The 27,326-nt window shown below is 30.1% G+C and overlaps 2 protein-coding genes across 4 annotated transcripts in view; one reads left to right on the top strand and one right to left on the bottom strand.

Moving 5' to 3' along the window:
* The first annotated feature begins 4,278 nt into the window (after nt 1-4,278).
* On the top strand, nt 4,279-10,563 carry LOC126749130 (uncharacterized). Its single transcript, XM_050458786.1, has 3 exons — nt 4,279-4,447; nt 7,617-8,041; nt 10,205-10,563. The coding sequence occupies exons 1-3, from the start codon at nt 4,428-4,430 to the stop codon at nt 10,396-10,398; spliced, it is 639 nt and encodes a 212-aa protein (XP_050314743.1). The 5' UTR covers nt 4,279-4,427; the 3' UTR covers nt 10,399-10,563.
* A 1,461-nt stretch (nt 10,564-12,024) lies between these two features.
* LOC126748895 (protein strawberry notch) overlaps nt 12,025-27,326 on the bottom strand; it is a 197,884-nt gene continuing 182,582 nt past the window's right edge. For all 3 annotated transcript variants that reach the window (XM_050458439.1, XM_050458431.1, XM_050458448.1), the window contains 3 exons: nt 26,619-26,742; nt 26,378-26,527; nt 12,025-12,344 (listed from right to left, as the gene is read on the bottom strand). In XM_050458439.1, the coding sequence (XP_050314396.1) occupies nt 12,259-12,344; nt 26,378-26,527; nt 26,619-26,742 (360 nt within the window). In that variant the 3' untranslated portion in view covers nt 12,025-12,258. The remainder of the gene's footprint in view (nt 12,345-26,377; nt 26,528-26,618; nt 26,743-27,326) is intronic.

Here is a 27,326-nt window from a genome sequence, read left to right as displayed (position 1 = left end):
TTTGTTTTGGTTATCACGTCGATTATTTGGTTTAGACTGAATACGTGATAAATGAGCAATCAAAGAAGTTGTATTTTCATGACCTGACTGTGTTAATAATTGTGCCTGCAAAACAAAATCTTTTACCCCAAAACAAATTAAACATATCAGCTGTTCTTGAGAAAAAGTTACAAGCAAAAAATGTATTTTCTGTAGTTTCATGCGATCATAAAAGCCATAAGATGGACATCCATCAGAAGTAAACATTATTGCGTCATGTGCTAATTTTCCAAAATTAGTACAACCCAAAACTTTCACATAAATCTCGCTTTAGGTTAACCCAAGAACGGCGATCTATAGGAGCCCAAAAAAACCACTCACCTGCCTCCCCTTCAAAACAGTTTGCAATTCTGCCCATAAGAATACCATCGTTCCAACATAAATCAGTAGCCAACTCAGAAATATCATCAATCCATCTTTGCGGTTCGTCTCTTCCAGGCACAAAAGTAGGTAACTTTATAGAGTCACTAGCATAAGACACAGAGGGCACATTACCAGGAACGCTATTATTTGCTCGCGAATTCACTCGGTCCAATAGGCCATGTAATAAAGTCTCTAAAGTGGACGCAATCGATTTTTTTTCCGCCATAACGTTTGGGACGCCACACAAAAATTAAATAACACATAAATAAATTATGTTAGGGATAACTGCACAATGCACAATATAAACAGCAAAACGGCACATATATTTGGGATTCTTTATTCCACTTCTGATGTTAGAGAAAAATATTATTTTTACAGGAGATGCACAACAACCGTTTCAAACAAGGCACGTAGTCATTCTCTACTCATCGCTGGTAAATATTTCTGTTATTTTTACCAACGCATCGCATTGCTAGAATCACTACCTGGATCACTACCTTGCATTAAAAATGCAACAGTGGCATCGCATCGCGTTGCCCATATTATTATTAATATAATAATAAGCTTGTATATTTATCTCAATATTATAATAAATCAAATAATTACATAGAACTACAAGATTATTAACAAAAATATCGCTTGACGCTAACAATTTATAACTTTTTCTTTTGAATAGAGTATTTATTATTATACTATTATGAAACTTTTTGCATAACGCATAAATACATACAATACAAAAAAATTATTAAGTGACCTTAACAAACATACAAAAATTGAGTTAGTTTAACTTTAACTTTATATAAAACGCCATATAATCGATGTCTTACCATAGATCCATACAATTAAATCAAAAGAACAGATGAACAGGTGAACAGGCTTATAGAACATGTTCTCGGAAAAGAACGGAACAGTTCGAACCTGTTCACGATTTTTACCTGTTCTTTAACATCCCTAGTCTAAAGACGCCTCTAGAGCTAAACACGGTCACGTGACTTAACTTTACGTACAGGACCGTAATTTGGACTTAATTTTATTTAAGGCAGGCTATTTTATTCATTTAGGCTCCGGTAAAGTTAAAGGGACGTCTAAAAAATGATTTTTTTTTGAAAATGTTTACATAGAATGTTGAGTTTGCAGATTTTATTGATAAAAAGGTGAGGATGAAGTAAAAAAATGCAAAATTTTAAAAATTATAAAGGATTTTCTACTTACGTATAATTCACAATTACACCCGGCTTAACTACACTCTATTTGAGACTAGGCATCACGTTGACCATTATATATGCTATTAATTGAAATTTAAAGCCTTAAGTAACAAAATTCTGTAACTTAGAAGGATTTACATCACTTATTTAGGTCAGAAAGACAAATTTCCACACGCAAATCAGGAATATCAAATATGTAAATACGGATTTATTCATAAATAAAAAAGACTGTCAAATGTGACTTACGTCAACTAATATTATTTATTGGGAGTGGCTACTGTACTAGTACGATTATCGTAAGGTAGTATCGTGTTAGGTAGTCGTTTGAGCCCTACTTAGAGAATAGGATAATAGTTAGAAAATGGGAATTATAGGCACAAACACGGGGCTGCAGCCCTATTGTGCCTATAATTCCTATTCCTAATCCCTATAATGAATTTAAAGATATTTACTGTTTTGACTATAAGTTAATATACATTAAACCTGATCGTTATTATTTACCTATTAACAATTAAATATCTTAAATTATGTTTTTTTTTTAATTTATACTTATTTTTTATTATATATTAACATAAAATATCAAATAATTTAAATAAATAATATCTATTTTTTAACACCTGTTCATGTAATGTAAAATCTAACTATATTATGCCTTTATTATTTAAAATTGAGTCCACAACCAACCCATCTAACTAAAAAGTGTTCCAGACAAAACCAAAAAATACTACTAGGGACATACTGAAGCCACTGCCATTTGTGTCAATAAGGTTGTTGTTTTATTTTTCTTGTGTGTAAATTACAAAATATGCAATTAAAAGGGGTACAAAGCGATAAAAAAAATGCTATAAATTTACAATAATAGCCTCCAAAAAGTTCCAAAATTGCCCCAATATATATATATATATATATATATTTTAATTATAGCAAAATCAATAGCTAAAAAACATTGTGCAAGCCGGCAATAATTACGTATTTAACGTATGTAGAAAAACCTTCATAATTTCCAAAGTTTTGTATTTTTTCCAATCATCCTCACTTTTTTATCAATATTTTGACCACACTTAACATTCTATGTAAGAATTTGCAAAAAAAATCGGTTTTTAGACGTTCCTTTAACTTTACCGGATCCTTCATTTATTGTGATTAAGTCACTTGACATATTTATTTAATTTTTGACGATTTTGGACTTTAAAAGGCTATAAGATTAGTATTGCCGTGGAACTATGGGCAGGTTGTTTGCTTGCAATATCTCTGATGTAATAATGTCAAATGCCTATGTAGAAATGGCAAAAAAAACACCTTATAATATCATTAAAAAGTGGTCACTTATTTGCACAGGCACAAAGCATTGCTACTGCTCCTGTTTAATAAAATATGAAGCATTTTCTTTAATAAAATGTGATAAGATACTCTATAAAGAAGTTAATATTCAAAGTTAAATGAATGCAGATAACGTACCTATATTAGAGAAAAAGGCAACAACATCGCAACGCCGCTTGGTTATTGTTGATTTTACCAACACAAGGAATCTTTACCAATGACGTCGTCAAAAAATATTGACATGAAAAATATTTATTAATAATAGATTATGCTTTAAATTAACATTACAATTACCGTTTATGAACTATTTATAAAACAATATTACCGATGAACTCTTTATACGTTTTTTAAGCGTACTTCATTACAGTAAAGGTATGTATGTACCTATGTATCCTTAGAACATTGAAAGGCCTTTCAATGTTCTAAGTATGTATCTAATATAAAGCATTTTTATGGAATTTGAATATCTTATAATTATTATAGATTTCCTAATAAGTTTTTATTATTCTACGTTTATGATGACATTATCATGAGGTTATGACATTATTGGTAATTTACTTGTGAACAGATCAGCTTGAAAAGAAGCACCATAGAAAAAAGGAGATTTTCTATGGTGCGGCATAAACGGCATAAGTTTTTACCATCATAACAGTTCACAAAAACACTGAAATGAGAGCTTTTTCCATTTGAAATCAAAAACTAAAGAAAAAAAAGCAGAACTTCACAAAAGCCGAATTTAAACACCATAGAGAAATGAATATTAAATACTTTTAATTACTCTATGGTAAACACAAAGCCTTTTGACAAGATGATTTTTCGCAAGATGACATCAGTTTTTGCTTGCGGTGTTGTCATTTCAAAGTTTTTACAAGCGGTTTTAGGAATAGGAATATGTTTTTTTCCTTTAAAGATCGTATTTTTGCACTTAGAATACGATATATCTATTTCTACTTTTTATTTTTGACCTAAAATCTAAAACCAATAAGTTAAATTAACATTATTATATGCGTTTATATATAGCTAAAAATTTCCTGTTTTGAAAATGCGTGGAAACTTGACAATACAAAATCGATGAATATCTTTGTAAACAAAACACCCTACTTGCCCCTGTGCACATGTTGAACTCAAACAAACTTGTTTACTAATTCTAGTCTTTCAATATTCTAAAATTTTGGACTTATATTGATTTTAAATTTTTTTTAATGGCTTGCGCAAAGACGTTTTTCTTTCCAGCAATATTTCCAAATGCTCTACGAGTAAATGATTTGGAATATAGGTGAGAGACAATCATCCTGTATATAAAACTTTAGGACTTGAATGACCTTACATTAAAAGTATGTTTTACGTCGCAGACGCCTTTGTAATTGATTTGTCAATGTTAAATGACGCGAATTTTTTTTTTAAGTCTAAATAATTATAAATTTTTAGTTGTTTTAAGGGACTAAGGATACACGCTTAATCCAAAAGCTGCAAGAAGTATGTTCCTTTAGTATTTACACAATGTTGCGGAGCGTTTTCAGGTAAATATATTATTGTATTTCTAGAAAGTATGAAATTAAGAAATTGGTGATATAGATCCGTATTTAGCATCGATAAAACTTTTTTAAACAGGAGAAACTTAGGCCTTAAAATGGTTTTTTTTAGTTGCACAACAAAAAATAGGTTAGAGTAGTTATTTTCTGCTTATAGGAGTTTAATAATCATTTGGTTTCGTTAAATATTACTTTCTGCTTAACATTAAGGCTAATTTGACGTTGTCTTTAAAATTTTTGCAATGTTGATCCAATTTTGGTAGCCAAGCTCTAAAAAGTCAAAATATATCAATTAACGCATCCAAGAAAAAATCTGTCCAAACTTGCATTTTATTTAAATTAGCATATTATATTAAATTGGGTATACATGTATCAGTATCTTAAAAACTATAAGACATAGAAAATTTGTTAAATGAGAAAGTTGTAGCTAATCTAATGGCATATCCAATGCCGCTTCGAGAATAAGATAAAAAAACATTTTTTAGTTTTTCAAAATTTAAAAAAAAAAGTTGCATTTTCGAAAAGGTTTCGTTTTTTTTTTCAATATTCTTCAAATCTACATATAGTTTTTATTTTTGACTATTCGGTTGGGAGTTAAACCAACAACTTCGTTTTTTTCTTATGGCAGCCATTTTGATTTTTTGCTTAAAGAAAAACAATATTTTCTACTACCATGCATAAAGTACTCACTTTACACACTTCCAGGGGTGTGTAAAGTTTAATTTTTTACACACTAGTGCATAAAAAAGTCTTTTTACGCACTATTGCGTAAAACGTAATTTGATGTTTATTTGACAAATAATTTATAATTTGTAGACAAATGTTTTAACTTTTTTTTTACCGTAAAGTGCTTAAATTTGATATTTTTGATTTTTTTTTATGTTTTCTTCGGTAGTAGAAAAATATAAAATTCGGTAGTAAAAAAATTTTGTATGTTACACGTGTGTAAAATTCTTTTTTTTTATTCATGGGAATTAATGACAAGTTTCCCATTCATAAAAAAACTATTATTTTACACACTTGTTACATAAATAACTATTTTTTTTCTTTAAAATGATGTATGACACTTCATAAAAATATTTTTTCTACTACAAAAGTACTTACTTTACACACTTCCCAGGGTATATAAAGTTTCACTTTTTACGCACTTACGTTTCTGACCTAAATCCATGCTCTATAAGGCCATCAATAAAGCCTCGGGCAGTCTCGACGCCTTTTTCGTGTGCATAAAATTAGAAATCAGAAAAGAAACTTTATCTTCTTTTTTAAAACCCCTCAGATGCCAGATGCCGTAGACAAAGAATTTTTTTTGTAGTAAACGAGCCAGTAGCTTTTATAGTTTTTGACCAATGTATTCTCCTCGTCCATGAGGCGCACCAAAAAAAATTTGTTAGTGCTTGAACCGACAATCATCTTTTAGTAGAAAAACCCTATCATTTTTATTAATTTTTTTCTTCACATCCCTGGCAAAATCCCTGTCACATGGCATGTAGGTATGTCCTCTTATGGGAAAATACTGGTTCACACTTTGAAATCGTCCGTCTGTAAGGCCTAAGCACATCCTAACAACTGAATAGTTTTTATTCTGAGCACCGCATCCGTCAGAAAAAATATGGAAATGTTCAATGTTTGGTGGAATTTCACTATTTACAAAATCCATGATAAAGGAACAAACCTTATTTGGTCCTTTTTTGGCCATACCTTCATAATATACATAAAACATTGTTTTTCTAGTATTAAGGTCGTGGATATTAAAAACATTGATACTAAGTTGATGCAGGTAAAATGTATCTTGAACTGGAATAACAGGGAGGGCTAGATTTTGCATGTAGTCAACGCAAATTGCTCCTACCGTGGCATCTGTTTGGCACAACTCTTGAATGGTTTTCATTTTGCTATAGAATTTTTTGGCTTTTCTTTAGTTGACAATTTTCTCCGCCACAGCTACACGTTTAGCTACGTCGTTTAGGGCCTTAGATTTAATTTTGTTGGAATATCTTGCGATAAAAGCTGTACTTCACAGATGATTCGAGATATTTAATGATAAATAACTCATGCATTTTTTTGATGTCGGATTTTTCACTAAGATAGTGATTAGTCTCAACTGCCATAATCCACCACCTTTCCAGGTTTTTGCATTTCCTGGGGTACTTTTCCCTCGTCTAGCGTTAGGTGATTTTCCCAATGATAATAAATTAGCAAAGCGTCGAACACGGTCTACTCACGGTGGTTTTGCAGACACTAAACTTTCACAAATTAGAAGCGTTGATTGAATAATAGAAGCGTTAATTGAATAATACCTATTATTCAATCAACGCTAGAAGACACACAGTATTTATATGATTTGCTTTTTGGTTTTGCATTATTAGTTAATACTCTAGGCCGTTTTCTTGAAATTTCTGAACACTCAATTAAAGTCTGCAAATATGTATCTTGTTCATTTTTCGTTTCTAGAGCATAAAATTTATCAAAAATCTCTCGCCGCTCACCTTCGGGAATTCTATGGAAACAGCGTGATCTACACCTAAAAGCGAAAAACAGTGATGAACAATGATACTTAGATCGACAAAAATAAATTATTTATTTTACCGGCATGGTTCACCATTATTGGTTGCTCATTTACTTTAATGCCTCTGTAATTCATACATTCTTTGCCCTTCATTCGAGAACTTTTAATCACTTCATTTTCATAAATAACTTGTTTAAATCCCTTTTTGCGTTTCTTAGAAAATTTTCCACAGAAACATCCTCCTCGGATGACGACATTGTGAAAACTAAATATAAATAAACGCAACACGCAAGGCATGCTATTTGTCACGTAGGCGTTTATTTGAGAAACACCACATGTTCGGGACTTTAGGGTTTGTCAAATAAATACATATTTTAAAGTAGCGGTGAAAGCGTTATAATATGGGCTGGACATGTGTGATTTCTCTGTAAAATATGCGTCAAATATGTAAATATGTCAAATTTATGGACATGTGGGGTTTCTCAAATAAGCGATTAAGCAGTCGATATAATAAAAAAAATATTACATCTTTAATTTATGTATATTTTACAATTTGTTAACTTGTCAATAACTGACATCTCTAAGATGTATACAATTAGATATTTGTTATATTTGTACTAAATTTTTATCTTTAAATATCTTTTTTAGCTTAATTCAAAGAATTATAGACTTCTCAGAAAAGAACTACACAAACACGAAATCAAAATCTCTAATTTTCTGCTTTGTTAACCTAGAACATATCGGCGATATGAATTTAGAAAGTGAGGATAAAGAGCAGCTATTAAAAAGCTTGGAATATAACAAAGAAGCTAACCGAATCCAGCCAACGCATAAAAATTGTTTTCCAGTTGAACCTAAACATGGGGATGCTGTTACGAGTAAACCTAAAACAAAAACTGACAATAGATTACCCCAAGAAGGTAAGGATGAGTTAAAAAGAATTACTTTCTGGAACTCCGACAAAAAGGGTGAAGACAAAGTTGTGGAGAATGCAGTGGATGCAGAAATTCAACCAAATGTTCACCTTTTAATAGACCAGTTGTCTGAAAAACGTATTGAAATTGCTTCCAAGGGTAAGAATAGAATGAATAATTAAAATTAGGTAGAAAATTCTAAAAGCAAATAATTATTTAAGTAGGTCCATGAGAACTTTGAAACATGAGAACTTTAAAAACATTTCACCTTGTTAAATATGAAAATTACGGTTTTCAATGCAAAATAAATGCTTTTTAGTAAAATAAAATATTTTATAGAATAGGCACTTTCCACCAATAAAACGTACCTACTACTACCACAAAATATTAAATATTTTTACAAAGCGAAATAATGTTAATTTTTCTCGTTAAAATTTAAACCTTATTTGACGTTTGATACAAATATGAATATGTTGCAACCTTCCATCAAGAGATGAACAATGTTCATACAATTAATCTAGGCCAATACTCCCAGAAGGGAAAATAAAGCCTTTAAATTTTGACCAGCAAAAACATCCTTCCTCAATACCTACCTTTAGCGCCTCCTTTGACTTACTAACTTGCTTGGCGAGGGCCGCCCTTTCTGTTTCCTCAGCTCCCTCCGCTGATAGAATGGGCGACTCCTCTTTCCGGACACATCCGCAGTTGGCTTGGCCTCTCCCCCTTTTCTTTTCAAAATTATCAGGGGTGAAAACTTGATCACGACTAGTAAAGGCCTGCGCACGGGATATGTAAGCTGAGACGTTAAAAGGTCGTAGTTCGATCATAGGTACATCTTTTTCCTCTGCCTTTAAGACCTTTATTTTCTCACCCAAGTTAGTGGAATTTTATGAACCAAGTTCTTAACTTCAAAGGTGGAATTAACTGCCGTCTTTTATTCGACACAGAATTAAAAAAAAAAGATTAAAAAAACTCGTCCAACATCGACCACTGGTGCCAGTACTTTTTCCTTGGTTTCCTAAGGAATATTTAAGTTAATCATCCTCTAAGAGAGTATTTAATTCCAACCTCAAAGTTGAAAGTGACTGGCCTAAAATAGAATGATACCTAATATGAGTTTGGTTCCTCACAGAATAGAAACTGTTCAATTCTTTAGCGCAGCCAACGGACTATAATGTAAATATATAAATTTCAAATTCTCTCCCCTCGGTTTTGTTGGTAACAAATGGCGTGTTGCTCGGTTTTTGCCAGTAAATTTTGTATTTTTTTGTAGTCCAGCCGTTGTCCTTGTTCATATAAACATTCGTTAGTTAAAATGTGTCTATATACTTTTTAATATTTATACCGGGTGGTGCGTCGCCGAGAGGAACGTAGGAAGTCCCATTTAAATTTTAAGTGGGTCAATTAGACCAATCTGGCAAACGTTCGTGCAAAGTTTCAAAAAATTTTAATAAGCGAATCTTGAATTATTCAATTAAATGTAATTGCAAAATTACCAAATTTTCGGTTCAGGTAAAACCAGACACCAGCCACTAGCAAACAATTTGTTATAAGGCTTTGTCAAATCTGACGTACAGCCGAATACAAGAAATGTTTTTTTTTTCGTTTTATCAATTTTACAACCATACATTCAAAGTAAGACACATTAACATTACTTTTTTATCTAAACTTTTATTTAATATAACGATGAAGTTAAACCAATAACAATTATTATTATCGATTATTAAAAAAATAATTTTATCATACTTAGAAATTAATTAAACCAATAGGAGTATCTGAAATATTTCCAATTTATTTTCCCATCAAGCCTATCTGGTCCATTTCAACCATTAAACCTATTGTTAGTAAATTCGAGTCCAAAGACATTGCAATAAATAATTGTAAATGTTTAACTCAGAAGATCGAAAATAGATCCGAAAAAAAGAGAGAACAGAACTCTTAATATTTTACTAAGTGTGGAAAAATAAAATAAAATAAAATACAATATCTATATATTTCGTCGATTGAATAATTCATACTTGTTTTCAAATATCGACTGACACTGATTTATTATTCCTCACTGACGTGAGGAAAAGTGTCAATAAGTCATCAGTCAAAACTTTGCACACGCGTTTGCCAGAGGGGTCTCTTCAAAGTTATCTTACATTTTTTCTATAAAATGTACAGGGAAGCTAATAATTGACCCCCTTAAAGTTTACATGGGTTTTCCTATGTTCCGCTCGGCGACACACCATCCGGTATACAACCTATGTATAAAAGCAAATATTTACATCATTACATTTACATCATTTTTTTTAATTCACTTAATTCTTTTTATTTTAGAATCAGATCAAGTTTCAACGTTACTGGAACAAGTCAAAAAAATGAAAACTGGATTAGAGCGACTGCAAGAAATAGCCATGCAGTTTAACTGCTCTGAACGCTTCAACGAAGATGTAAATTATTTAATGAATAATGCAAGAGAGTATTTAAGACGCCAAAAAGATGATAACAGTAATGTTTCTCCTAAAGTATAAACAAACTGAATTAAAAGTAAACTGGAATGAAAGTACGCTGGGTAAAAATGTGTGAAAATTCAGATATGTTACTAATGTTTTTTCTGTGCTGTTTAAAATCAAAATTGTGAGTGTTTCAATAGTAACAGTGAGGTGATGTGGTAAATAAAACTACATTTTAAGTAATACTATTTTTTTTCTTCTTAATAACTGAACATTTTTTTAATCCATGGCCAAATGTTTCATTATTATGAATTGTCATCATATTCTACATTGTGAAAACTAAAGAAGAAATTTTTCAATTTAAAATCATTTTGATATTTAAATGAATAAATCATCGCTACAGCACAGTATTTAAAAAATCCCGAATTAATAATATATTATATTAAACTTTAAAAAATATTTCGGAAAATCTTTTTTTTTTGAAAGATTTATCTAAATTTATATTATACAGAGTGTAAATACAAACATGTCATGAGTAAAATTTAATTTCTCTAAAAAAAACGTATATAACTATAGCATAAATTTGAAATAAATCATCATACTGTCAGAAAACTTGGAAAGCGGAAAGAATTGAAAAATTTAGTTTAAGATGAAATTGCTTAATATTTTTATAATATAGGGAGATTCTGATCTGTTTTAACTTTTAAAGATGCTATCCATCAATAAAAAGTAATTTGATTCAAAACAAAAATGTTAAAAATATTTAGCAAATTTATTAAGGAAATTATGAAAATTAAACCTTATCGGAGATTTTTTTCACAGCTGTTAATAAAATATTTTCCCTAGTAAAATTAACATTTACACCCTGTATATAATAATACTTTACAGAGTGTTTCGTAAAATCAAAATGTTCTTATTCAGTGTATAAAAAAATAGAAAATACCTATAATATAGTGCATAATCCCTATTATAAGGCCAAAAATTAAAAGTTTAATTTTAAAGGATAAAACCTGGCGAAAAAATCTAGATCTTCTTAAAAAATCTGAAGCCCATCTAATAGAAATTTTGAACTATAAAGAAAAATCAACAGAGACAAATCAACAAAACTAAATTAAGTTTACCTGCAAAATTGAGGCCTAAAAACTATCACTGCTAGTATAAATTACCTTCGTATTTTCTAAAATACATAAATATCAAGTATTTTCACAGTTTTTTTTTATGTTTAATTTGGAACGAAGCTGTTCAATCTAGTGAGGTTTATTATCTTATACAAATATATAAATGTTTGTCTTTATGTGCATATACTGGTACACATAAAAAAATGAGAGAAGTCTTAGACAACTCGCTTTTAAACTGGCTGCTTGGCCAGTTAACAAAACATTTAGATTAATTCTTTCACGACTTTATAAGTATTTTTTCAACCCTTTTTTAAAGATTTATATGACTTAATACCATAATAGCTTATTAAAACTAACTTTTCTTTAAGTTTTCGATCTGGTATCAAACAATTTTATTAAAAAATCGAAAACAAGGCTTCGTTTCACGAAATCTTAAACTAAAAATGTATCACTCAATAAATATCAAAAAAATAACACAGAGCCATATGTCAATTATTATTGTAGCTAATCTAAACGTAAAGCTTAACAATAATTTTTACGCTGCTCTTATTTTATCCCAAATTTTGTCGCTGTACTCAAAAACCGCTAAATCCAAATAGTTTTTATTGTGTATATGTCTATATAAAGTATCAAATTTGGGTTTTAACGCTTCTAACAATTTTCTGGTTCCACTTCAAACCTATTTTACAGTTATCTGGACTCACTTATCATTAAAGAGTGCGCTAAAATACTTTTTTGCCCTGTAATAGTTACAAAATCTAGAAAAATAAAAACAATTGAGAAGCTTTCTTTCCCATTCAATTCAGTCTCGAGTTGTTTCCTAGAATGTCTTTTCCTCCACTTTTTCAGCATCTGAAGACAGTGCCTCTATCAAAGCTTCTACGCAATTTTTAGGAATTACGGTACCTAAAAAAAATCAATAGGTAAAGCCGGTTTTTTGTTGTTATTCTAGCATGGCAATGGCTGACAAAATCCAGAACTTTGAACAAAATTTACACTGCGGTATCTTGCCGGTGAAAAACAAAGATTATCTTTGCATTTTTTTTTGGGTATCCATAAAAACTTTTAGCAAATATTTGTTTTTACGTTAAAATTAATTACTGCTCGTGTTTTTAATTTCGGTATCTCACTCTAAACCATCATAGTTTTTATGGATGGCATAACAGGCTTTTGCATTTTAAAACCGCATTTTAAATATTTAAACAATGTTAAAATTATTATAAATTAAATTTGTCTTTTAAATTATCAAAAAAAATTTGTAGAATATTTCTGCATCAATGTAATTATAGTGACCTCCGAGTGTAACGGTACCGTCTAGGGCGAAAAATATGAGTATGTAATCTGTATTCTCGTAATAATTACATTCATACGTGATAAATTTATAGCGGACTTAAACATTGAGTATGAACAGGGTTGGACAGTTGTATTTTTTATATGTGCTGTATAAATTGTAAATACGTAGAACGATATAATAATTAATTGTCGGCCATATATTCTAATAATATTTCTATCTTATTCCACTGAAAAAGTTGGCCTAGATCTTTTCATTCTATTTACCAGTATATACAAAATTGTTTTAAGAAATGCTCGCGTGCAATGATGAGTCTATTGTCTACGGGATGGGCAACAGCAATATAAATAGGGGAATACTGTATTTCTCAGCCAGTCACAACATATTTTTATACCCAGTATATTACATAAACCTAAATAATACATATATTTTAGTATGAATCTTACTATTTTGAAACAACAACGCGAATTTTTAATATGATGATATTTAAATAAAAGTTAGATAGATTAATTATATCCGAAATAAAATTGGCCGACAGTATATTTTAATAAGTTTAATATTTTTCCAGAAAAGGCCCCTTTAAAAACTCTTTTTTCTTGCAATTTTACGGCTGTTTTTGACAAATCATTGAGTAGTTTATTGTTCAGAATTCATAATAATATTGTTTTATACAATAAAATCGCAAACAGAAAACCATCTATCTAATTTAACAATTTATTTTGGCTAATTCAAAAAGTTGATAGCGAGAAATTAAATTAGCGTAAATGCCCCTTAAGAATATTAAACTAATTTCACTATTTCTATGGCGAGAAGGTACATAATTAACAAGATTAAAAATAAGAGATACTAAAGGACAAAACTAACGTCACTCCCATACATTACAAGAGACAATAGAAGCACTAATTTTTAATTAAAATACTTACTGATAACATCATACGTAAACGATAATAATACGATAATAAAGATACTATATACAGTTGAAATTACTTAAAACTAGCCGCTACCACCAGGTGTGATAATATCATAATATGTTCGAGCGGTGAGCCTACCGGAGCGAGCCAAAAAGGTTTAAAACACAGGTTGCTTCTTTAAATTGAGTTTTGTTCTTTAGTATCTCTTATTTTTAATCTTTTTAACTAGTAGATATAAAGAAGAATTACTACTTACTGAGAAAAAAATTAACAGAGGTTTATTCATCCGTACAACATATTAAACTTATAAATATAAATAAAGATTAAGCAATTAGTCAAAAGTGAAGACAATTCAGCCTGCTCTTCACTTTTTACAAACTAACCATTATTTCATCGGATTAAAGGTAACAAACCGTTATATAGATAAACATACATATGTATATTAGCTAAACGAGCAACATCAAAAACAACAAAACAGAAAATACTCATAAATACATTTACATCTACTCATAAATAGATTTAGGTGCTTTGTCAAAATAGATATGTTATTGTCGTTTTTCTCTTGTTCAAGACTGCTTTTGACAAGGCTACAACCGAAACGCGTCGAGGGAATTAAAGTTTTTACTAAACAGTGGACATTTGGATTTGTTATGTTCTTACCCTTAATAATATTAATTTCAGTTCGAGATTTTAAAAAACTGGTAAATTTTTCTTTAATCATATTTATAGGATACCATAGGGACACATTAGCATAATAGACAGGAAGCAAGTTGTTTAATACATAATTTATAAAAAAATTATAAAACAATGCAATATTATAAGGAAAGGGAGTCGACAGGAGAACTAAGGCATATAGGATTTTGATTTTTTTGTTTTTTGAGATATTTGCAATTATACGTTTTATTTCTTATTTAACAAGGGCTATTTTTAATTTAAATGACTGATTTTAAACCAAATTTAAAAAGTCGATTGATTTGAATTATTAATAAGCTTTCGTTTGCTAAAAAACCTAATTTTTTGATACATATTAGGGGATATAATAGTTATGTATCTAAAAAGTGTGTAAAATGATCTAGTTTTTAGAAACTTGTCGCATGGAATTTGCATGGAATTATCACAATTGACAATTCCCATGAATAAAAAAAGGGGATCTTACACACGTGTAACATACAATTTTTTTTCTACTACCGAAACATAGAAAAAATCAAAAATATCAAATTATATTTTGACAAATTATAAATTAAATGTCAAATAAAAGTCAAATTACTTTTTACGCACTAGTGCGTAAAAAGTGAAACTTTACACAACCTGGGAAGTGTGTAAAGTGAGCACTTTATGCACGGTAGTAGAAAAAATTTCTTTTAATTAATTATTGGGTTAGGAATAATATATTTTATATAATAAAACGTCAAGATGGAAGAAAAAAACCATAGCATTTAGATTATAGTAAAAAAATTGAATATTTTAAGGCTTATATTTAAAATATGAGGTTGAAAATTAATATCTTAAAACTTTTCACAATGGCTTATGGCTTTTTCTCTGCTTTTAGTTAAAAACAAAAATGTATAAAAAGAATTAAAACATTTAATATTTTAATTTTAAAATCTACGAAATATTACTCAATTAAATATGTTTTTTAAATCGATAAAAAATTAATGAAATAGGAAAAGTTTTAGTTTGTATGTACACTTAAGACAGTAGCACCGCGCGGAATGTCGATGGTTCAAAGACAGTACCATGAACAACCTCTTTGATGCAACAAACAGCGAATGGCTTATTTGACAAAAATCCTTATCGTTGTGGTTTGAATAATAAAAATACAACGATAAATGAAATTTTAAATCGAAGTAAAAATTTATTTATCACTATGATAAAATTTCGAAAGAAGTTGTTAAAAGTAAAATGGTGGAAAAAACTCTCGACCACCATGTTTTAATCGCATAATTCAGACCACAAATACTATATTTGTTTTATTTGAAGAAGAATATTTGTTGTTTTTGATGTTACTCGTTTAGCTAATATATGTATGTTTATCTATATAACGGTTTGTTACCTGTAGTCCGATGAAATAATGGTTAGTTTGTAAAAAGTGAAGAGCAGGCTGAATTGTCTTCACTTTTGACTAATTGCTTAATCTTTATATATATTTATAAGTTTAATATGTTGTACGGATGAATAAACCTATGTTAAATTTTTTCTCAGTAAGTAGTAATTCTTCTTTATATCTACTAGTCAATAAAATTCATTTATAACCTTCCCAATAAATTTATTACCATTTTATTTTTTTTTATTAGAACTAATTATGTGAAATATTTTATTAGCAATTTCTTGCTAACGCAAAGATATTTGAACAGTTTACTCCACAAAAATATAGGCAGATGTACTTTCTTTGCCTTCCCCACTATCCACATCAAAAACGGTAATTGAAAACCGAATATTATCTTCAAAAACTCTACAAAAATTAAACCATGATAACGTCGCGCAGCCAAAAGCAGATGTCGGTGGCGCTTATTTAAATTTAGCTGAAATATTGGGTCGAAAGAGCACCTATCGCGGTTCGCGTTCCTTCATAAGCCTGAGCCTTCTAGAGGGACTTATTATATTCTATGCTCGTAAGGTAATCTGTTGTATCCACAAACTCTTCAAATTTTTTTTCGCATGGTATAGTAGGAAACAATCAGAGATTATCTCATGGTGATGAAAGGTTTCATAGCTACTTAACCTCATTCATTTTATAAATAATTTAGGGGAATAAATTGCTGTTGAATTTTAATGTTCACCTTACTCTGCTATTCATGTTTTATCTATGTTTGGGAAAAGAGATTTTCGCTATGTTTAACTGGCATTTGCTTTGGGAAAATAAGCAATTATGAGTCATTATTGATTTTTCTAAAGACAATATGCCACTTTCATTTTCTTATCGGATCAAATTTCTGACATTAACGATTCCAGTTGTGTGGTCAACAGCTGTGAAAAATTAATGCGCCACGCTCAAGCGATATGTTGACAAACAAATTTAAATATAGATATGACCTTACACTGGTTGCCTTAGGGCGGGTATACACGATCCGGTTTAAACGAATGCGGGAGAAATGCAGCGGTACAGCATTGGTACGACAACAAATAGGAGGCGTTACTACTAGACGGAAGAGAAACGGACGACAGGATGGTCCTAGCCAACACATGTTTGTAACGCGCGTTTTTAGTCATTTTCACCCAAATTATTACATTAAATATCTTGTTCTAATGTAGTTAACAATTCGCCAAATGATTTTTTAGACATTCTATAATAATTGAAAAACTTATCATTATACTGCCGAATATTTGTATCAAATTTGTCGATTTTTTTTTCTACACCATTTTCAAAATATGGATGCCTTTAATGTTTACTTTATACTGACCCTCGCAAAAAAATCTTCTGCTTAAATAATTCTAAGCAATAAAGATATTATTTCTCGATGAGTCTCGAAGGAAATTAAATTTTGGAATTTTTCTTAGTGCATATCCGTTTTCAACGTATCGCGTATATCCTGCGGTAACCATGCGGTAGCAACGTATCCGTTTCTACTGCATCCATTGAAACCGGATCGTGTATACCCGCACTTATTTTCTATTTAATTAGGCGTTTTAATGCTTTAATTTTCAGTTTTTGTTTTATTTTTTGATAATTATTTCTGGGTTAATTATCGCTAGGTTAAATATGGACTGAGCCCAATTTCTCAACAGAACCAGATTGGTGTTGAAATGTGATTTATGTTGATAGACCGTCACTTTTTTCTTGTGCAGTTATCTTCAGGTTATTAATGAGGCGTAGTCGTGCTTAGTTACCGGTTTTCTGACATCTAATCCGCTCTCGTGATTGGTTACTTTTCGCATCTTAGAAAAGTACAAGAAAAAGAATTTCACAGCGGAATAAATTAAATATGGTCAAAGGGTTTCTTCTTCGATTATTTTGTTTAGCGATCTATTTTAGCTTCGAATCATGCAAATTATTTACACTTTATTAAATTTAAAGGTAACCAAATCGAATATCGAAAAACACAATAGGCGGTCTGAGCGCCATAATCGCGAAATGAGCGCCTTACATCTGATGTAAGGTGTTTTAATTTTTTACTTTTTAGGCTTTCCTTGATTTTGTCGAATAAAATTGTATCTAAATTGTTAAAGCAGTTTTTAAAAGATAGCGCCACATGTAAATCCTAACAAATTAATAAAAATATTTAAATTTTCAATTTCGACAAGGCTTTAATTTCTCTTTGTGATTTAATTCTAATTATGAATTTTTCGATTCTGAGGTTTTTACATTAAAAAAGAACTCGTATATTGATAAATTTAAAAAAATAGATTTGTCAGAGAATCACTATTATTTGTTTTCAGGCTCCATTTTAACACTCGTTAACAAAAAGAAATAGTGAAATTTTCATAATAAAATAATGCCAAACTATCGATCCGTAAAGGTAAAAACCTGCGATCCGTAGCCGGTTAACGATCTCGACCAAGTCTCTCTCAAAACTGTCGGTCTATGCTCCTAAACGTACTAATAAATAACCTTTTTTATGAATGATCTATTCATTCCCGGAAACGTTTCACTATTTCCATATTATTTTAATATCAGATAATTTTCCGTATCAGTTCGAACGTCGAATACTTGAAGTATACATTCGAATTAAATTCACATTGAAATTAAAATAATAAAGAAAGCTTTACTTTTGTGGTAAAGCCGCAGTCGCCAGTCACTTAATATTTTTAAATAAATACCCTAATTGAAATCAAAATTATATCGAAAATCAACACAAATTACGAGACAGTTTTACCATTAACTAAACCTCTTTATTTTACTCTCGACACGTGTTTCGCTAACAACGTTTGCATCTTCGGGAGAAGATTAAAAATAAACTAAAACTACTTACAAGTGGTCTTATATACTAGTACTTTTTATAAGAATTAGCATAATTTCAACGATTGTGATAAAAACTACATAGGACAAACCAGAAGATCAATTAATGTCAGATTTAAAGACATGTAGCTCACGTGAAATATGAAAGAGTTGAAAACTGAAGTTTGGTTGAACATTTTTTAAATACTGGTCACTATGTAGGATTAGGCAACTTAAAATTACTTAAGTGTTTAAGACTTGTTCGGTCATGATTCATTGGATTTTCTGCTCTATTAGTTAGTTACACCTTTAATATCTAAGGCCACTTGTAAGTAGTTTTAGTTAAGTTTTGATCTTCTCCCAAAGATACTAACATTGTTAGCAAAACACGTCGAGTGTAAAATAAAGAGTTTTGGTTAGTGGTAAAACTGTCTCGTAATTTGAGTGTCACACCAAAGTTGTAATGTAACCTTGTAACATAAACAGGTTAGGAAAACCCATGTAATTTATAATAGGGTCAAAGTCCCCTAATTATTTTAGAGAAAAAATGTATTATAATAGTTCAAAGAGCACCAAAATCTGCAACCAATAAAATAACTTGTAATTCTTGGTTTGTCCGTTTAGAAGTAACACCCAAAAATATTTGCGAAAATTTGTATTTTTTTATTGCCTTGTATTCACACGTATGCCAGCGAAAATTTATTACCTTGACTGGTGATAAATATCAAATAATTTGTCATAATATCATGTTATGTCAGCTATAAGTTACACTATTGAAGAAAAAGTACTAATGGTTAAATGGTTTTTAGCAAGGCAATACTTTCCGAGAAATTTCAGACTTGTTTGCAGCTTTTTTTCCAAATAGGCCAATACCAAGAAAATCAACAGTTAATAGAACTGTTACAAAATTTCAGCACTTTGACAAAAGCGCACTGTAGTAAATAATTCCAAATGTGAGGCCAACAATGAACGAAACAATCATCAAATACAAGAAAACGATAAAAATTATAGACTTCAGTGTTTTTTACATGTGGAAGAAAATGAAGGAAATAAAGTACAAGAAATGTACGAGGAGAGATCATAGGCATTGATCATACAACTGTGTTTCAAGCTTTAAAAAACCTATTTAAGGAACAAATTGTGCCAAATTTAAACGATCTTGCCGGGAAAAATCAAGAGGTTTGGTATCAAGTAGATGGTTTTGCCCGACGCATACTACGTTTGCTGTTCGGGAATATCTAAATAACGCTTTCAATAGGAATGTTATTGACCTGCGACACGTAATAAATTGGGCACCAAGGTCTCCTGATCTCTTTCCCAACGATTTTTTTCTGTGGGGCCATTTAAAAAATAAAATTTACAATGATAAGAATTATTCAAATCTCAAAGAATTAAAAAATGCGATTATATTTCGTCCTCGTTCCGTAAATAAGATAACAACGTAGTCTCTCTACTCATACCGTACACCATGAAATTTAAAGAAAACAATCCCCGCTCCCCTGGTCGCAAGGGCTCCCACGATGGTCCGAGTTAGTTTAAACTTTTATTTTCATCTGTTTCGCAATTAGTTTGTTTTTTATGTGTAACTATATTTAGGGTAAGTCAAATTAAGCAAAAGACAGGTCAGCCTAGTGTAGACCCGGATAGGGATGACTATATCTAGTACAAGATCTTAAAATTAAAAAATACAAGAAAATGTTTTAAAAATTGCAATCGAGTATTGAAAGGGGTGCCTTATCTCGATTTCGCCCATGGTCCACTATTTCAAGGTCGACACAGGACAACTGAATGTTGTTTTAACGAGGGATGATGACGATGTGGCCTTTATACGGCCAATATTTGCTTGCCGTCAATGGCAGGTAAATGTATTTATTAGTTGATTCTTAATTATAATATTGATGAACATATTTTACATTGAATAAATATTTTCAATTCTCTTATTCATTAGTTAAAAAAATAGTTCTCTTAAGTCAAAATAATATACCTAAGAACGATGAAAGCAACATATTAAACAATTGTAAATTATTATGGTATATTTTACATTTGTTGTTTTGCTAAAATATTATGATTAATGATTTAAAAAATTATTGATAATGTTTTTAAAATATTGCACTATTGCAGCATGTTCACATAGAAATAGGTCATTTTTGTTGGATAAGGAGTCAATTGAAATCGAAGCTCTTCAAGAAAAACTTTCTTTCCTTTATTGCCAATGTTTTGGCAGATATTACGCCTTCTTCAGGGCGCTTAGCATATAGGTTTTCAAGATGTGAGTTTTAAGTATTAAAGTGCTCAATATCCTGGAGAAATCCCATCCTGTGTAGTTCTTTTGTCAATGTGATTATTGATTTTGTTAAGTTGATAAAGGGGTCGAAGATTGTTGAAAGAAATTAATTGATTTTGTTAAGCTGATAAAGGGGTCGGAGTAACTTTAATTGTCATAAAATATGAAATATTTTTCAAAGGTTTAATTGAAAATGTGATTGAAAAAAATTGAAAAAAAATGATTATGGTATATATACTACAAAAATTGTCGTAGATTTTCTAAAATATAGCATATTTTACATAGATTAATATTATAGAATATTTTTTAAATTTAATTACTTAGGAAACTATTGTTTCAAAATATTAGGACATATTTTATAAAAAAGTAAAAAGAAGGGCATATAAAATGTAATAAGTATAAAATATTAAGTTTTCTAATATGCCATATTTTAGATCTACTACCATTAAACGCCCCATAAAGCACACAATGCTCTTTTTAATATTATTTATAAAGATAATTTATAATTATCTCTTTAAATTTTATGTGATAATAAATATCAAAATTGTTCTGCTACAAATGACACAATAATACTATAAATAATAAGGATATATTATTTCATAAGAAAAAGAAAAATGGCATACTATATTTTACAAGATTTGTTGTAAGATCTCTAAGATATTATGGAATATTTTAGATCCACAACCCCCTAAGATCATTTATAAAAATGACCTCTTTTAAAAATTTGGTAAGATCATAGATGCTATAATCCGTTTCATGCAAAAAACAGAATGCTACAAAATATTATGATATCTTTCACATAAGAAAATGAAGATCCACAGCCATTAAATGCCCTTCCTTACTTAAAAATCATTTAGGCAAGTGACTGATAAGGACTTAAATTTTTATTGATTTAAATTTGACTTAAATTTTCTATAGGATAATTAAATAAAAAAATTAAATAATTAAATCGTTCCGCAAATGATGGATTAATCCTATTAAATATTATGGTATATTTTACTAATAAAAAGCAAGAATGGCATATTAAATTTTGTAATTTATGATGGTATATTTTACAAGTTTTGTTGTTATGGCATATTTAGATCCACAACCATTAAATGCCCGGTCTTACTTAACATCATTTATGCAAATGATTGATAAAGGATCTTGAAATTTTGCGAATTATTATGGTATAATTTTGCAAAATTTGTTATCAGTTTTCTGATATATTATGGCATATTTCAGATCGACAACTACCAAATGCTAACCCTAAATATTTAAAAAGGTCAAGCCTAAGTTGAAAACTTGTCCGCTTAAATATATTGAAATAAAAATTCTGATGAGAAAGATAGCAATGGAAAGACAAGGGCAGCAAAAATATTGTCTATATATTTTACAAAACTTGTTCATTTTTTAAAATATGCCTTTCTTACTTATTCAATAATCTCTTCTTAGAATTCATAGCTTAATACATAGTATTATCCCTCTCTTTCTTAGGAGAGTTTAATGTAAAATATAATTAGAAATTTTACAAAGTTTGTTGTTAGTTTGCTATAATATTATAAGAAATTTTATATCCACCAGCATCTATAAAAGGCTTCCTTATTCAAAAAAAAATTTATAATGATCTTTTCGTAGATTGTTATTGGTATAATAAATATTTTATCCCTTTCATGAAGAAAGAGCAGAAGTTTGCACTTTAGCACCAAAAATACATACAGAACTAGCAAGTAGGTATAGTTCTTGTCCTGAGTCCACCTTATGTACCTTGTTAAAATAAATTCAGAGGTTGCCTCAATCCTCAATGAGCAAGTGGCTCAAAGATACTAAAATTTCCAGGTATTTTAAACCCATATTAAAACATACATAAAACAATCTTATGCGGAATTATTTGAGTAATGTTAGCACCCTGCTTTGGACTTTTATCATATATACTCTAAAATACATACAGATATTATTATTGGTTCTCCGGAAAGAATTGAAAGAGCAAATATGTCTGCAGATAAATGGTTGTTCTGGAACATCCTTCAAGAGTGACAGGAGATACTATAAGATCTCTGGTTTGGTTTTTAATGTATGCTTAACCCACATATTATATTCGGCAAAATTCAATTCCTTCTTAGTCGCTCCAGCAGAGCTTCTGCTAAATTGTCGGGTCCTTGGAACAAGATCATGGTTGTCGACAGGATGGGCAATGTTCCAAATTCATCCAATATGTTCCAATAGTTCATCTACATACTTTTTTGCCAATATAGAAAGACTAGAGAAATTATTCATTTTGTTACAAAAAAAAATCAAATCCTAAAATCTATTTGATTCCTTTTAAGGAGTAAACATTGTAAAACACATAATTAGTTTATGTACGCCCGGCTTTTTGGGTATTTATCTAGTTACTAGAAAAACACTTGTAGATTTAAAACAATCTATCGGAAATTCCCTTTTACCTAGTAATCTCTGATGCTGGTCACACATAACACATAGCTTGATTTGCTTAAAGTTATATTTTTTCCAATAGAAATTTTTGTTTATAATAATGGAAAATCTCATGGGTTTTCATCGTTAGAAGGGGATCGTTGGATAAATAATTTATAATTGAGAAAAGATATGATACTGCCAAATTTTCATTTTTATATAACATCTATGGCAGATCGTAAAGGTGTATCAATAAATATAATTGAATTAGGTGCCAGCTGGAATTCAAGTTACCTTTGCTAATTTTTGCAAAATAACTGTTGTAATGCTGATATTAATGCAAGGGCATGTTTTAAAATATTAAAATATGTCAATTTGTATTCTAATGTTTAGAAATATAACAATATTATTGTTATTTTGTTATTACTAAGTGTTTAATATTGTCTTAATGAAATAATTCTTATATAGAAGTATATATTACAAATGCAAAAATTTAATATTTTGTATTTTAATATCTTTGTTTTAAAGATTGTTTATTTTTTAGTCTACAGTTGCACAATTACTTGTCTTAAACATCTACGTTGTTATCTTATTTACGGAACGAGGACGAAATTTAATTACTAAATCAAACGAACTTACCTGTAATGAAGTTCGATTGTAATTATATGAAGTCATATTGTTTGATTGTTGTTTTCTTTAAATTTCGTGGTGTACGGTATGAGTAGAGAGACTACGTTGTTATCTTATTTACTTCACGAGGACTTCATATAATTACAATCGAACTTTATTACAGGTAAGTTCGTTTGATTTAGTAATTTCGATGGAATGTAACAAAATTTCAGTCTATCAATTAGGGTATGTTAGGAATGAGTCTTACCACCGTTTGGATCATTACTTAGCGGCTTACGGAGGATTATTTGACCATTAATATTTTGGGTTTAATAAATTATTTTTAATAAAAAGTATTAAGTCTTAAAGTTTACCAGTTTTTTTAAAATATTTCATGGTTTATATTATAATAATTTGTGTGCATGTGTACGATTGTACTAATTTTCAATAGGAATTTAATTAACAGCAACATTTTATTATGACAACTTTACTTGGCAGTTTACTCTTACCTAACTTTCTCACCTTGAGCGATACCGGTAAGTACGGGGCGACAAAAAAGATAAAATTTTCACCAAAATTTTCTTCAATAACTTCTAAGGGCAAACTACAAAATTAAAAGGTTATCGTGTTGGTTGCAGATGTTAGTGCTCTTTAAATTACTCCAATACATTTTTTCTCTAAAAAAATTAGGAGAGCCAATGTTTGACCCATTTAAAAATTACATGCGAGTTCCTATGTCCCGCCTGGAGGTGCAACACCCTGTATAAAACTTATTCCTATAAACCCCTTACTGTGGGTGAAATTTAAATTTTTTCCGAAGAGGTACTGAGTACTTTACCACGGCTCAAATTCCATAACGTCAAGCTGCCACAATCCGCAGTTAATCATGTAAAAGATATCTTTTTTCAATCTTCAGGACAGAACTTAACTTTCAATAATCAGGTTGTTATATCCAATAAGAGTATTGTCAATCCAGCCTATTGGCTAATGATTTGGTGGGTACATTTACCCAGCATGTCATTTATGCACTATAGGGATAGCTGTCTTTCTTCGTTATATTGGTCAACACCCGGTAAACAAAATTAAATCTGTAGATCCATCATTGAATCCGTGGACTGGTAGATAATCGCACTATACCCTTTCCTTATATTATATTTATTTCCTTATCCTAGCCATAGTGTACTAATGGGGCAAATGTTTGCCATATTGATGTTAGGCTTTTTAGTCTTTCTTCGTTATATTGGTCAACACCCGGTAAACAAAATTAAATCTGTAGATCCATCATTAAATCCGTGGACTGGTAGATAATCGCACTATACTCTTTCCTTATATTATATTTATTTCCTTATCCTAGCCATAGTGTACTAATGGGGCAAATGTTTGCCATATTGATGTTAGGCTTTTTAGTTTTTCTATAGAGCGTTTTCTTAATTGTTAATAGATTCGATATAACCTGAAATATTTTCTAGTTGTCTCCTCCAGATCTTTTCAGACTAGAAGAGTGCTGCTTCCAAAATTGTATGGAATTTAATCCAGCCAAATGCCAGAATATTTGCATATGCCTTGTACAATACACCAGTGTCAAATGTGACAACTAGAGATCTACGAGTTGTATTCGACTCGTCCCTATGATTTAAGTTTTAGAAATCTAAGATTTTATCAAAAGCACTTAAAATGACAGGCACTTTTTATCAAAAGATATACAAGAGATTTTAAAAATATCTCTGCTAACGCATGCTGGTCTGTACTTTTATTGGATTTTACTCTTGCTGGAACATGTCTCTTCAGTCTGTAGTCCTCAGTATGCATAGTACAAACATTTACAGGTGAAAACAGGTGCAACAGAAATATCTAGAATTTAAATCAAAAATTAATTTTAGTGACAACTACCATAATTATAGAGTTCTTTATCAGATGTTTGGTCTTTCTCCTATTGTTGTTCATCGGGAACAGCAGAATTAAAAAAAAATTATATACTATTCTAACATACATTATTTTTGTAGCTTCTTTAAAGTTGCTATATTCAATATGTCTAGTAATACCTACAAAAAATACAAAGTCAAACCACCTTTTTTACTAATCTTTCTGCAGAACAAATATTAAGTACAATAGTTTTACTACTAGTTCAGTCAGAGTGGCAAAAATAGTACATCTCTGAACTTTATTTACTTCAACTTAGTAACACTTTGCTACGTTTGTTCAGATTTTCATATATGATTTCGTGTATTCGATTAGAAGGTTTTTTTTATAAAATTCATATTTTTATTTAAGTTCATTAGATGCAGAATTTCAAACTGATGTGGGCTGGTAGAATCCAATTTGGGATGTTTCATCAGGATCTTGTTGTGTTCTTTTGATACTAATATTTCTATCGTTTCGTTTTGCTATACCTGTTATTACTGTTTTTATGATCGTGATAGTGATAGGTTGTGAAATCAAATGATAATTGTATGAAATATCATTAAAAAATAATTGTTGGATTTATGCTATTTTTTTAAAGATGTATAGGGCCAATTAATAAATAAATGTTTTTAAATAATTGATGGTAAAATAACATACTGAATAATAAATACTCACCCACAACCTTCAAATCTTCTTCGGTCCTTAATCTAATCACTTGCATCTTATTATTTTGTACTCCTCCCCTAGCAGCTAGAACACCCTCGACTCTACTCCATACTGACAGAACGCTTCCGCTAACTACATGATATGTACGCCGACGCAAACCTATCATTAATATTAAATATGATTCATTTTCATATTATTATATGAAAAATTATACTTTACTACTGCGCAAAATATAGAAATGAACGCTTACCAACTTCACATTCATGTCCGGCAGTTGCGTTTCGACAATTGCCTCGCCAATAAGCATGCGAGCACGTGTTCACTGATGAATCATATTGTTCAGTCCACGACTTTTCTGCGTCTACAGATTCAACCTTAATACAAAAATAATTAATATTATATTTGCAGTAGAGGAAATAATATCAAAAAGCAAGATAATTGTTATACCAAGACAAAGTGTTTGGCTTGCGATAAAATTTGCATGTAATAACGGTGACCTTAAAAAATGTCTCTAGTACAATTTTTGCTCAAGTATTTCGTAAGCAATAGAATTTAGGATATAATATAGCTTCTGAACAAGTGATGTTTTTAACAGATAAGCAAGAAAGCTTCATCTTTGATTTTTTTATTTCTCTCGCTCATTAATTTTTGTTACAAATTCACACTTGTAAGAGATACAAAAAGTTCAAATAGGGGCTAATTTGCATAATTTTATAAATAGCTACGTAAATATACCGGCTAGTAGTCCGGGAAAAACCAAGAACTCGGACAATTTTTTTCCCTTTGCTATCTGATTATAATTTAAAATTTAGAATACGGCGTTTTACTTTTTGAGGATCATCATTTTTTTCTTATCGATGGTTTATTAAATTATTTTTTCTACTACCGTGCAAAAAGTGCCGATTTTACACACTTCCCAGGGTGTGTAAACTATCAGTTTTTGCGTAAAAAGACTTTT

This window comes from Anthonomus grandis, chromosome 2, assembly GCF_022605725.1.
Source record: "Anthonomus grandis grandis chromosome 2, icAntGran1.3, whole genome shotgun sequence".
Classification (NCBI taxonomy): domain Eukaryota; kingdom Metazoa; phylum Arthropoda; class Insecta; order Coleoptera; family Curculionidae; genus Anthonomus; species Anthonomus grandis.
The sequence above is the reverse complement of the archived record's forward strand: the minus strand, read 5'-3'. Positions and strand labels throughout refer to the sequence as shown.

Coding starts and splice junctions, on each gene's coding strand:
- LOC126749130 (XM_050458786.1), top strand. CDS start 4,428: ATGTTGCGGAGCGTTTTCAG. Junction 4,448..7,616: donor ATGTTGCGGAGCGTTTTCAG/GTAAATATATTA, acceptor TATCTTTTTTAG/CTTAATTCAAAGAATTATAG. Junction 8,042..10,204: donor TATTGAAATTGCTTCCAAGG/GTAAGAATAGAA, acceptor TTTTTATTTTAG/AATCAGATCAAGTTTCAACG.